We start from the raw sequence: 14,771 nt of genomic DNA on the forward strand, positions 1-14,771 counted from the left end.
CACCATTTTGTGAATTTACGCTAAGCAGTAATGAAAAAAACTTTTGACTAAAAATTTAACTTCTGACACCATTCCTTCAGTTTTTTTCTTACGCTAAAAATAATAAGCAAAACTGATGAGACTAAGAAAATCTAATTATACCATATATGGGCGTTTCAAAATAAAAAGTAATGAAAAAATGACTAAAACAAAAAACCTAGCTTCAGACACCATTATAAGAGTTTCACACAAAGAAATAGAGATAAAATATACCGTACTTTTTGGGCTATTAGCCGCTAATGTTTTCTGATATTTTGAGCCATGTGGCTTATTTAGAGGCTGCGGCTATTCTGTGTTTTTTTCTTTAACCACTAGGGCGCATTAACCGGAGTCTCTGGTTAGTGCGCCTCTAGCGGTGAAAGAAAAACGAAACAATGCGTAGCGGTACTGTTCCGTTAGGGTCTGGGTTAAAAAACGCCAGTTAATACGGAACACTGCCTAACGGCGCTGTTCCGTTTTAACCAGCAAAGTTGCTGCCGTGTTAAAAAGAACCGATATGAGTTCTGCGGCCTATACAAAAGGTGCGGCTTATGTATTGTTTTATTATCATTTTTTTAAATAAAGCAGGTGTGGCTCATACAAGGGTGCGGCTTATAGTCCAAAAAGTACGGTACTTTCACAAAAACAAGCTATAATATCGAAAGCATTTTACGACAGTAAGACAAAGTTCATGTGTATAATAAAATGCTGGAAACGAGAGCAGTTACCTGTAGATGTTTTTTACCAATGTGATGGTTGGATCTTCTACAGTCTGTTTTTGCTTTGTTCCCATTGTCAATGTTGAGGCAATCGGTTGGAAACTTTCGGTAAACCCGACTTTGGCTTGAAACATAAACAAGTTCATAAAACAAGCAATCACAAAAGAAGATGATGAAAAATGTCATAGTAAATATCGATGCAAGCCACAGAATGTCAATTTGCAAATAGTTTTGCTCTTTTTTCTGTCTATGGTTCTATGTCTATGCTTCTATGTCTATGCTTCTATGTTGTCTTAATTTAAGCATTAGAATGGCTGCCAGTCTAAAGTATTTTGTTAGACATTCATACCGCTTTTTGTTGCCAGTTTAAAGCCAAATATTTTTTATTGTTATTTTATGAGATGTCGACAATAAAAATAAATATTAAATAAATATAAATTATAAATATAAAATAAATATTCAATAAAACCACATATTTTATTGTTATTTTATGAGACGTAGACAATTAAAATTAGGGTCAATGTCATAATTAAATTCAGGTTGTCAGCGATAAGTTCAATTTTAGGGATTGGCTAGGACAGATTTACACACGAGCAGAAAAAATCCAAGACACCCAACTCCTGATTTAGGTTTTAAAATTGATTAAGTTAAGCTACAGATAGCTTAACTATTTGTAGCTAATTTGGCTACCGAATACTGGTAGCCAAATTTACTGGGACGTTACGCATTCGGTAAAACCTAATATTTGACAATGGTCATAACTTTTGAACCACGAGGTCTATAAAAAATATTTTGATGCCCAATTAATCATCATAAAATGTTACAACAGATGATGCCATGAAGATATCCTAAATGCATTGCAAAATGAGAACGAACACGTTTTTCGCCATTATAAAAAAATTGTGAGCATGTCCAAGTCGGACAATTTATTGATATTATTAGTTTACGACATAATTATTACTGACAAATAATGAATTGCAGTTTTTTAGAACTAATTTGCTGTGAATGCAGCAGTATTTTGAAAAGGAGTATTGGTACTGTTAATAGTCAGTCACACAGGCAAGAATACGATAAATGTGGGAGTTGTCTGTTCAAAATTAAAATTACAAAGAAAATAGCTATAATGACAAAGAAACTGATAAATGACAAGCGAGAAAACAGTTCAATGTATTAGCAGGAGCTGCAAATCTCATTCCTATCAAAATAATAAAATGCTAGAAACTAGCTGAGGTAGTCTTGAATTCAACAAGATCTAGGGTACGATTGAATGAGCCCGACATATGCATATAGAAAAGAATAGTTTTTAGCAGCATTTAAGCAGCGTGAATTAGCACTGAAGCTGCACCACCTGAAGATGGTTGTTGATTGTCACGGACACGCAGGATTGTGGATGGGCATGAGCTTCTTCGAACACGACTCCAGCGACTTGAAGACAATTTTTTCTTGTGTTTGAACTTAGAAATCGTTGCAGACCATTGATGATAACGTTGAATAATTTCATACCGTTTGGTAGCCTGAGCAAATATGCCTGCAGGTTTGCGCTGCACTGGAATGACACCAAAAAAGATGGAATGAGATGGGCGTCTCTTTCCATGTATGCAGTAGTTGGACAACTCTTCCCAATCAGTAGCGCTTAAATTTTCGAAACAGTGACACTCCAGCTGGCGTTCTTCCACTGAAACCCCCGCGTTGAGTTGATAAACAGGGAGTGCTAGAATGTTTTGGGGTTTGTTCAGCGGGATTCCCAGATTAGCCTGGCTCATCTCAGGGGCTAGTAACAATTCCTTTTGGTCTGGATCTTTAAGAACATTAAGCGATGTTTTGGGAGACTTTGTCTCAATAGACACACGAGGAGTTCCAAAAACAGAACCCAATGAAGGAACATTATCAGGAATATGTTGAAGCGAGGCTGCGGGAGAAAGAGATTTAACGGCAGGATAAGAGAATCCAGCAAAAGACTGAGACCGTCGAGGGCCAGAAATAACGGTGGTGAAAGGTTGTTCCTCTTCTGCCAGCAGCTTTCGGTTTTGAAGAACAGACACTCCAAACAGGACTTTAAGGATTTTGGCTAACAGAAAAGAGACTTTGAGGTGAGTGAGAGACAACTAAGAATGACAGAAATTAGTTTAAAAATGATCATGCACGAAATTTTAGTAAATTTTACCAGAAAGTATCGGTTTGTTTCTAACATTTGCGAATTTTGATGCTTGAGGTGATCTGACTGCCAGGATTGGTTAAAATTAAGATCGACAAAACACGATTGCGGTTAAAACGCTCAAAAGAAAAAAAACACATGTAAAATGGCGTCGCTAGTTGCCACCATTGCCATAGTTAATATCATCTATTGTGTTTAAGTTGCGGCATTACACACCCCTATTCTTTTGATTTCTTTGCGGCTATAAATGTCATAATCACACTTTCGCTGAATCTGAGCATTTTAACCATGATCTGGTTTTGTCAATTTCAATGTTGAAAAATCGCAGCAGTCAGATCACCTCAAACCTAAAAAACAATCACAAATGATAGAAAAATATTGATACCTTCTGATGAAACCTATTACAATTGTCGTCAAGTTCATCCCTGAGAGAAGAATTCTGCGAACTTTACACTTTTGATCAGAAAGCTAAATAAATAATTTATAGAAATAAAACAGAGAAACTTGATTCTGTCTAAAACCAAAATAGTGATTCCCAAATGCACATGCTAAGGTACACAAGCACAAAACAAATGCAAGTTAAAACAACTGAAAATGGAAGACAACTTCATTTTTTCATTAACCTCTCTAGCAACAGCTTCCCTAACTATCCGCTATTATCAGAAGTTAGAACATGAATTATGCCAACTCATTCTAAAAGTAAGTTTGCAACCGTGAAATTGAGTGACAATGAGCTAGTAAAATTCATTTCTTAGCTTGTTTAGTTTAAGATGTTAACTATTTTACCTTATAACTTATGCAGATAATCATAACATTTCTACCCTGCTGTTGAGACAGTCATCATCAATTGCTGCCTTAAAAATTAAAGGTGTAAAATATTTATGATACATTTTAATACCAGAACTATTGCTTACTTCATTTAAAAAAATTAGGAACTACCAAGACTACATCTCGAGCGGTGAGTAAATTACTAGCTTTACTATAGCAGGTCATGTGATGGTTAGCAGAGCTTGATATTGGTAAATGGCATAGAATGTTCTGCAATAAAATTCATTGGAGTTGTCATACCATGATAACATTGAAGTAAATCCTGATGAGGAGTAAAAGTCAAAAAGTGCAAGTAGAAAAATATTAAACTACTAGATGAAGTTAGTAGTTGAGTTGAATAAGCCCCCTTATTCAACTCTTCAGGTAGTTAAGTTACCAAACTCAATTTAATTCAAAGAGTAAATTAATAAACTAGCAGGTTAAATTATAATGTAAAAAATATTTACCTAATCAAGTAAAATCAAGATACATTGCCAGAAGATATTTGCCAAAGACCCATCAAACTAAACAAGTCAAATTAAACAAGTCAAATTAAACAGGACAAGGTGAATGAGTTGAATTGAACAAGTCAACTTGAGCAGGTCACATGAACCAGTTCAAATTAAACGTGTCAAATAAACAGGTCAAACTAAACATGTCAAATTAAACAGGTCAAATTTAACTTGTCAAAATAAACAGGTCAAATTGAACAAGTCAAATTAAATAGGTCAAATTAAACAGGTCAAATTGAACAACTCAAATTAAATAGGTCAAACAAACCACATCATCTTACTACTCACAGGCTTTGCTTATGTTGGTGATAGACTCAGCTCCATCACCGGAGAGACGGTCACTAAGTTTGCACTTGATATAATCAGCACGGGCATGAAAAGCTTCAAATATGGGTTTGAGGCTCTTCTTCAGGTCTTTTGGAAGCACAACCTGCCAAATAGGACAAAAACAAAAGAATAGTATGTATGACACAAACAGACAACTAGCTGACACTCATAAGCAGGTGAATAGTCAGTCTGAAATTCTGAAAGAATAAAAGATTTTTGTTATTTTTTCTAAATACTGAGCTGTTTATTTCTTTCTGCTACTTCTATAAAGATAGTGTGAATAAAAAAAGCATTTACAAGATAATTGTAAAATTATGTAGGAAAAAATTATTGCGAAGAAGAGAAATAGCTCACGGCATGAGCACACTCATAAATCAGAGTTGTCTCCTCAAAGAACACACAACTCCGTGATAAATCTTCTAGATCAAAAATGAGCCTTGAAATGATTTTGAGTGCAAGCGATATGCATGTAATATCTTACGCAGCCCAAACAACCAGAAGCAAACAAATAAAGAAATTGAGCAATCAAGGGGAAACAATTAAAAAAAGACCTACCTCCTGTCGATGTCCCTGTAAAGGAGTTAAAAGGAGATGTCAGGAACAACACGCGTGTTACAAGTTATTTGCCGACTTCGAGTAGTAAAACTTTAATACAACCCAAGAAGCAACTGCAGATACAATGTTTTAGATTGCTAAAAGAAAGTTAGAAGGCGAATATGCCTAATTTGATAGCCTTAAACCATAACTGTCACGAACAACTTTTATCGTATTTACTAGGTAAATCAGACACGCTGATTCCAATTTTGTAATCAAAATAAAGATTAGTCCACTAACTTTCAGAGTAATAAAGGCTTTTTTACAGCGTTTTAATATCGGTCTTGAAAACAACACGATCGGCATAACAAGCTCCGCCCATAAATACGTGACGTAACCTAGCTTTTTAGGAACAGCAGTTACGTAAGGATGTTTAGACCGATGTAGAATAATAGAGATGGGTGTTTTAAAATCCATTAATATTTAAATTCAGCCTTAAAAATAATATCAGTCTTTTCTGAAAGGTAGATGAGCTATTTAACATTGCATATTTAAAAACGCGCGATGACAACGCTAGCTTGTGATAAAACCGCGCTTTTTGAGCTCATTTTTGTCGGCGTCCAGCCCATTTAAACGTCATGTAACAAGCTACGAGCAATTTTAAATAGTTTATATACCTTTCATAAAAAACTGAAATTATTTTACAGGCTGGACTTAGATAATAATGGGTTTTAAGACACCCATCTCTATTATTCTAAATCGGACTAAACATTCCTAACTTCCGTTCCTGAAAAAGCTAGGTTTCGTCACTATGGTTGGTAACATATTTTTTATTGGCTCAATGCCTGCAGATAATTGTTTCCTTTTCTTTAAATGCGGATATGATTGGGTATTGTATAAACTACTTTCTAATCAGAAATGATTTGTACAAACCTGTCAAAGCGCATCATGCAGCTCTTGACCATACGTAAATGCTTTGCCGAACCGTACTACACCGTACAGCTGTAGGGCTCGTAAAGGTAAACAGTTAATGCGAGGTGTGGCAAGGCAACCAAGTGGTGTAGTGGTAGCATAATTGCTTATGAATCTGATGCCCCGGGTTCTGATTATAGTATAGAGTTTTTCACTTAGTTAAATCTATTAACACTTAATATAGACTATTTATAGAATTTACTTACATTCTGACCTAAATATTTATCTTTTGCAGTGCCTGAGCAAAAATCATGACAACTACCTATTATGTTAAGAATTCATTTACCTAATTTTCATTGGAGATAACTCCAAAACCAAAGCAGTACCATATTACTGACTCAAAAGTGGCTTCTGGTCACAATATAATTAAACTGTTGAGCAGAAATCTTTTTGCTGCAGTAGATGTACAACGTAAATAATCCGTTCCAGGGTTGTTCATGTTATAAGCATTTTACATTATATAAACAGTAGAATTCATGTAAATAGTCTAATCCGTTCTAAGAGTTTTTATCCATTCCTAATCTATTCTAAGATCTTCCCAAACACCCTTCTGGCCCTTCAAATAGGAACAAACTAAATTAAACTTTTTAATTTAATGACTGAATTTTATATAAAATTTTACACTATAGTATCGTCTACCGCAGGTCTGTTTTGTAAACCAAGATACAAATAAAATCTTAATTTTACAAATATTTAAAAATATTTTTAAATTCAAAATGATAAGCTATATGTCTATCAGCTGAAGCTTACCAAGAGAAAAGGAGACATAAAAAATGAATGACTCACCTCCTTATCCGGGTTAGGCTTCTCACAAGCGTCGATTCTTCGTTCAAGGTCATTGAGTCGCTGAGCGAGCCGTTTCGCCTGCTCGTTGCTCTCTGCTACCTCTCCCTTGATCTTCACTTGTGTGTTGGTGAGCCAGCGGGCCACACGCTCAATGAACACCAGATCTATCATGTGATTCTTAAATCTGCCCAATGAGAGAACAGCAGCTTTATTGAAACTAATTATTTGACTAGCGCAAGAGAAGACAACTACGAAAAGGGAAGACGTGTTTTGCGAAAAAGTGTGAACCGACAGCTGCAGGGAAAAATATGACTAAATCATGAAGCAGAACTTCCAGAGGATTTTTACTATAATAAGAGCCATGCCCATTCATCCATTTGTCTGAAGCCATGGTTGGATGTGGAAAAAAAGATTACATTACACAGGTTTAGAACTCACACTTTCAGCTTACAAGTTACCAACTGTACCACTCAACAACCGTGCTGGATTATGAAACAATTGTTCAGATAGTTAATACACATGACAATCTCTAACAACGCACCAGATGGCCAGGGTACTAGTTATAATAATATAAATAATGATAAGAGTGTAATGCAATTGCTTTGTCTAAACACATTGGATAGCAAAATTTAGCCTGAGCACCAGAGCAGTGCTATTTAAACATCTCTCATGCCAAAAGTTGGTCCTTGTGCCTTAGTCCCAGCTAATCATTTTAATAACATAAACTCTCGCTTATTGGTCATTATTGTAGTATATTACTAGTCAATATTGACGGAGAACCAGTTATAATATAAACACTACTACCGATATATGAACTAGCATCGACCAGTAGCCTGTGTGCATGTACATCACGATAGGCTAGTGAAAGTCTTCAACATTTGGCCTCAGATGTTTCTCATCAATTTATTTCTATACTAGATAATTGGGTCAGCCATTTGGTCAACTGTGAAAGCGATAAAGTTTTTCTTTTACTAAACTAGATAAGAATATTAAAAAATTTTCCTGTACTTTAAATGCATTCTCTCTCTTGTGCAGTTTTCTGCAGATTTCAAAGAGCCTTATATTGAAGCTCTCTGACAAAAACTCTAGCTTTCACAGCAAAAATCACTAGTGTACGTCAAGCAAAGCTTTTTTGCAAAAATTATTTTATGAGGACAAGCAGAAACATTTCGTAGTGAATGAGTTAATATTTCCTATACAAACAGTCAAGAAGTTGAGCCAATGTGTAGAGTTAAGTTAGAAATTGTATTTTATTGTAACTTTTAAATATTGCCATAAATCAATTTTTGGTAAGAATTGATAAAAAAATTGATTTTGTCTAGTTGGGTGAATTGAATTGAACTGATTCATTGAAGCTAGGGTAGCTGAAGAATTAAGAATTGAATCGTGGTGTCTTAAATAATGATTTGAATCGATTCTCACACGACCTATGATGAACACGACCTATGATGAACACGACCTATGATGAACACGACCTATGATGAACACGACCTATGATGAACACGACCTATGATGAACACGACCTATGATGAACACGACCTATGATGAACACGACCTATGATGAACACGACCTATGATGAACACGACCTATGATGAACACGACCTATGATGAACACGACCTATGATGAACACGACCTATGATGAACACGACCTATGATGAACACGACCTATGATGAACACGACCTATGATGAACACGACCTATGATGATCACGACCTATGATGAACACGACCTATGATGAACAAGAATTGAAAACTCTTTAAACGATAATTTTCCTCTCAATTCAATTTCTTGATGAGAATTGAAGTGAATCGCAGCATTTTGAAAACCCTGTAAACATTCAATATATACATGTATTCATTCCTGTATCAGAGCCAGGTTACTTAAAATATCCCAAAGGTTTAGCCTTAGATAAATTAGAAGATTTAATGTGAGATGGAGGGGTGCTGACCTGTCCTCAAAATCAACTGCTAGCTGAGTGGCCTTCTTCAACCACTTTGCCTCAATCCCTTCCAGCTCTGACATGATAGCTCCTTCGGAGTCGTCTACTTTGTGGGAGTACTTGTCAAGATTTTTCCGGAACACATCTATCTCCTCAGGACAAAAGTTCCCTCCATCAGAGAACAGTCTAAAACAGGCATTCAAGGCCAATTAGACTAACCAGTAGCAGCTACATTTGGCGTTGCCTAGCAACCAATCAAATTGTAGAAATCTACATTTTGTTCATTTTGGCTAAAAAGTATTTTTAAGTTATATTCCAATAATATATTTTGGCTCAAATATATTATTCTTAAATAACTATGAACTTGACAAGTATTACCATGTAAGTTCCATGAAAAATTTTTTTTTAGCTGTTTAGCTATTCTACTTTTTTATTTTTAGATAATCAGTTTTAAGTGTTTTTATTTTCTCAATATGACAAACACTCCTTGCAGAGGAATAGATTAATAAAAAGACATATTAGGGGTGGCCACAAGGACCCCCAAACATACTTGAAGTTCTTGATAAACATAGCGTTGCTCTCTCGCATCAGTTGCAGAGTCTCGTCCAGCGACCTTCGAAATGTACGAAGTGAGACCCTTATGTCTGACATGAACTCATCCTTTGCTCTCTGTACGGCTGCCTGCTGCTCCACCAGCCTGTAAACATGGCAGCAGTTGTGATGCTCAAGAGAAGATGAAAAGAAAAACAATGATCAAGACCATGATCAATGTTAAAAAGGTAAAAAATGGGCTCGAGGTTAAAAACAAAAAATATGTACTAATTCTCAAAGTGCCCTAAACTATGGGCTTGTATGTAACTCAGTATTTTTTTCGTAAAATTCCACATCAAGCAAATGGAGGCCTGCAAGAACTATTTTCAGAAATCTAGCTAGTAGAATTTAGTGGGGTGGTGTATATTCGCCCGCATGAGCAATTTTAGATCAAACACTTCAGCTGCCATCTCGTAGCAGTGATTGAACTGCTGAGCTTGTACTTGACCACAGTACAAACCATTAGACCATAAAGCTCAATAATTGTCATTCAGTTATTGCCTGTCATTATTACACTTTAAAGGTTGACTTGCAACAAAATTCACATTACAGTTATTTGATATGAAAAGATTCACCATGTTTTACTTTGCTGTGTTGTAGGTGCAAAATATGTGGAAAGGTGATTACAAGCTCTTAAAAGCTCAAAAACGAACAAAAAATCGCAGCCACACGAGACCGCCGTAGTTTGGGTTCCCTTCCCAAAACGGCTCAAATGTGATGTAGTTGTGAGAGATGGTTTCTGTTTACACTTTCTTGCAACCTTATTCGTCGAAATATTTTCACAAATATACTTCACGCATTCAATAAAACTATATCTATTGTTCTTACGCGTCTGTTTTATCGTCATCGTAATGCTGTCACTTTTAGCAGTAATATCTTAAAACTTACCGTAAAAATTCGTTTAATTTTTTAGCGTTAGCTTGAAGGAGTACATATCATTGTCTGATAATCATGACGAACTTGTTGGTCACTTGTGATAATCGAAAAGTGCTGCAAAAATTATTTGCGAAGTATTGGGTCACATGATCAGATTACGACTTGCCGATTAGACCAGGCCGAAACAAAACTGTCAAGTAGCGAGCATCTATATTTGATACGGGGTTTTCGGTAAAACCCGAAGTGTTTGTCATAAACTAGTACTACGATAAGTTTTATATTGAGCTTTGTATTGGCCTTTCAATTCACGTAAGAACATCCCGTGACAAGACGATAACCAAATTTCGTGGCTACGTCATCGAAATGAAGAGATTCCAAACTACGGCGGCTTTTCGTTTTTGAGCTTTTAAGAGCTTGTAATCACATTTCCATATATTTGGCACTTACAACACAACAGAGTAAGACATGGTGAATCTTTTGATACCAAATAACTGTAATGTGAATTTTATTGCAAGTCAACCTTTAAAGAAAATCATCAACCAATACCGTCATATGGTTGGACTCACAGCTAATACTTTGTTCAAAATGTTCATCATCCAAAAAGCCCCAATATTAGCTAATAGTTATCATCTTAGTTAGAGGTTTTGCAATTGTCCTCTAGGCCAAATATTCTATTACAGGTATACCTCAACTTATGAACTTAATGTGTAGGAGGACTGAGTTCATATGTCAATTCTCTTGTATCTCACTGCAATAGTTTTGATATAAAATAACTAAATACAGACTAATCTGTTCCCATACTATGAAAAAAACCTAAAAACAAGATATTACGATAAGCTAAGTTTTAACTTTTACTAAATTTAACTTTAATTTTGTCATTGTCTCAATTTTATTAGCTTTTTGCTTTCACTATAACTTTTAGCCAACTTTTCGAAAAAAAAAATTTCAAACTGATTCGATAAAAACGACCAAACAATGCTGTTCTATAAAACGGCCTCTCACATAATTGGCCAGCAAAAACTGGCTCGCATGCTGCAAAAAATATAACTACATAACTGACAATGGAGGCAGGTGCCCAAAGCAATGACATCCGTGGCAACAGGACAAAGTTGCTCATAGCTGCAAAACAATAGCAACGTTTTGTCTTTTAGCACTGTGACAATTACGTACAGACCAAATTACGCAAAAACAAATAAAAAGAAATTAATTTATAACTTGAATCCATAACTATTGAGAGCAACTTGAGAACTCGTTGCAGTTTACATGAAACCCCTAGCAAGTCCAACGCTCCCTATTAGACCACTTACAATCATAACTTGCACTCCACACAGAACTTACAGTGAGGATTTGTTGGCACGAAGCACAACACTCTCCATATCCTCTACAGAGTGTTGAAAGCCATCAAACCTAAGTTGGTGCTCCTGGAGGAGGTCATCAAAGGTGACCCGCAGTTCAGCTAATGTCTGGTTTATGCCTTTGCAATGTCTTACGACTCTCTCATTATGCATCACCAACTCAGCTGTAAGACAAGTAATTCCTAGGATACTTATCATTGTCGCAGTTGTTCACTCATGATATATCAGTTAATAAGGGGGGCAACTCCTTATTTCTGAAATACGTATTGACCTGGCCAAAACTTTTTTGAATGTTTATGCATAAAAACTGATAAATCATCAACAATATGAATTTAAATATAAGCCAGAAAAAATTGACCACGTATTGACAGATGTCTCCATAAACAGATAACTGCACTTTGTAGCTGATAAAAATAACCTTCGGTCAGATAACTGAAATTTATCTGTCCGAAGCTCTTTTAAACTGGTAAATCACGAATGATATGAAGTTCACTATAAAATTTAAATTTGACAGCAGAAAAAGTGAGCAAAGAGGGTATCTCCAGAAAAAGAGGGTATCTCCAGAAAAAGAGGGTATCTCTAGAAAAAGAGAGTATCTCCTATTGCATTATCATGCTGATAGTTTAACAAGGAAAACTTAGTAACACAAAAAGGCAAAAAATATACGTAGGACCTCACAGCAACAAAGTTTCGATGATACTCTTTTTACTGATTGACACAGCACCTGCGTAAGATTGACAACAATCATAGAGATGGTGGCTTCTCAAGTACTGCCAATAATAGTGATGCGTGAGAGTTTAACAGACTGCTCAGTCGGAGACATAATATCCAGATTACGAATATCAGCAACAGCCTTTGAAATATTAGCCAGCACATATTTGTGCAATCAGAAGCATGGGCCAGGCTTCAAAGGATCAGATAAAGAAATCCAATCATTTGCACTGTCAATACCTTCGCAGAGCAATGAAACCCACAAACCTTTTATGCCTGATGTCAAACTGAAAAACCCTTTTAATGGTTTTTATGAAAATAAATAGTGTCTTTTATTAGACCTCAAATAAACAGGCTATTTAATGCCTACTTATTAAGCAACATAAAAAGGAAGACAATTCCTATTTTGTCAGAGGGGATAATAGATGCTTCAATTTATAAATGAACTTGCAGAAAACTCTGGTAGCATTCATCAGAAAGCACCAGCATTTTTCGATCATTTACGAAATTCTTTTGATGTTTGAGGTTTTATTTTAATAATAATAAAAATAACAATTAAAATAAATAACAATTTTATTTTAATTTTGAGGTCTAATTTTAATATTGAAATTGACAAACTTTCATCGCAGTTGAAACACTCAGATCAAGTAAAACTGCTAAAGCTGCAAAGAGAGCGTTAGAATAGCGAACAACGTAGCAAAGTAACGCTGCAACTTAAACGCAATAACCGATATCAACTGCTGCAGTGGTAACAGCTCATGACATCATTTCGCATGTATCGCTATTCTCGGCGTTTTAATCACGATCAAGTTTTGTCAATTTTCATCTTGAAACATCCTGGCAGTCAAATCACCTCAGACATCCAAGACATCTTACAGAGAATAGAAGACTTCCACAAACTTTATCCGAACTACTACTTGATTTAAGTATCTTAGACTAAGGCCATTACCAGCTCTAACATTGTGCACATCAAGTTCAGCCCTTCGTCCCCTAGGGGCATGCAGATGTAGTCTTAGCTCTAACTCTGAGTTGAGTTCTTCTGACTTAGCAGCTACAATGCTGTTAGCTCTCTGCATGGCTTGATCTGTCCAATCCTGTTAAACGTGAACAATAGTTCAGAATTTATATCTGTGTGCTAATCAATGTAAAAATGTATTATACTATAAGGTATAAACTTATTCATAATAATGCATCAATGAGAAAATACATAGCATCCATTCAATCAATAAAATGGGACGTTAACAAACTTAAAGCCATATAATAAACTATGGGGAAATAAAACCTATTTATAATAACACACCAATGAGAAAAGACATAACATCCATTCAACCAATGAAATGAGCCGTAACAGCTATTCAACCAATGAAATGAGCCATAACAGCTATTCAACCAATGAAATGAGCCATAACAACCATTCAACCAGTGAAAAAGACAACAATTATTCAAACAATGAAATGAGCCATGACAACAGTTCAACTAATGAGAAGAGACACAACAACTATTCAACCAATGAAATGAGACATTAAGCACCTCCGTGTAGCTGATGAAGTTGAGTCTCACACATCTCTTGAGCTCAGTGAAATACTCCGGACTGATAGCGAAGCTCTCCACATACTCTAGATGCTCGGGGGCTGCCTTCGGCTCCACTTCCGTCATGAAGGTAGAGCTGGCCGTCTCACCTTCCATTTGAGACGGAGTGGATGGGGTGACCAGCGTTCGGCTACAGACAGTAAAAATATCAAAATGAAGTCGTGGTTTAAAGAAAAGTTTGTTGGATTGTTTGTAAGATGTTATACAAACTATGCTTCATCAGAACACTTGTTAGTAGAGTGGTATGACCTACCGACAGCCTTCCCTGCACATTAAACAGTAAAGAAATCATGAGAAACCATGTAGGTTTGTCAATGGGCTGCTGGAGTCTATTTGTTTGGTGCGAGGTTTTCCGTGTTTCATTTAAGCAACAACAATACCCAACTCTGTAAATTCACTCGACAGCAATAATAATAATAATAATAATAGTGAATAATTCTGCATACAACTTATAATACTAAAATTTCACAAAAATCGATGAGCTGATCGTGACAACCTTGTCGACATTATCTCTTCTTTTTATTTGTCGTAACTAGTATAAAGGTACAAAGGTATGAAAATTGGTCTATGACTTTCGACGTGAACCAATTTCTCCTTTCCATCCCACATCTGTTTGGCTATTTGCCAAGTTTTGTGGCACACGAACAGACTTATAAAGTCTGTGGGTGATAAGCGCAGGTCAAGCAGGTTCTAAAAGCTGTTTGACATCAGTTTGTATTTGGAAGCGACATGAGCAACCTCTCCTGGTGAGCACATGATTCTTCTTGTCACAAACCTGTTTCATTCTGTCACAAACTCGCCTCATCTTGTCTTATACCTGCCTCATCCAGACACATACCTGCCTCATTCTGTTACATACGTGACTCATCCATACACA

The 14,771-nt window shown here is 35.9% G+C and overlaps 1 protein-coding gene across 1 annotated transcript in view; it reads right to left on the reverse strand.

Moving 5' to 3' along the window:
• The window catches only part of LOC137399024 (coiled-coil domain-containing protein 180-like), a 61,151-nt gene that overhangs the window by 12,292 nt on the left and 34,088 nt on the right, over positions 1-14,771 (reverse strand). Inside the window, exons 18-25 of the mRNA XM_068085169.1 lie at positions 13,835-14,024; positions 13,254-13,398; positions 11,577-11,757; positions 9,322-9,468; positions 8,781-8,957; positions 6,831-7,014; positions 4,500-4,641; positions 747-861 (exon numbers count right to left, since the gene is read on the reverse strand). Of these exons, the coding sequence (XP_067941270.1) occupies positions 747-861; positions 4,500-4,641; positions 6,831-7,014; positions 8,781-8,957; positions 9,322-9,468; positions 11,577-11,757; positions 13,254-13,398; positions 13,835-14,024 (1,281 nt within the window). The remainder of the gene's footprint in view (positions 1-746; positions 862-4,499; positions 4,642-6,830; positions 7,015-8,780; positions 8,958-9,321; positions 9,469-11,576; positions 11,758-13,253; positions 13,399-13,834; positions 14,025-14,771) is intronic.

The sequence above is a fragment of the Watersipora subatra genome, chromosome 6 (genome assembly GCF_963576615.1).
Source record: "Watersipora subatra chromosome 6, tzWatSuba1.1, whole genome shotgun sequence".
NCBI lineage: Eukaryota > Metazoa > Bryozoa > Gymnolaemata > Cheilostomatida > Watersiporidae > Watersipora > Watersipora subatra.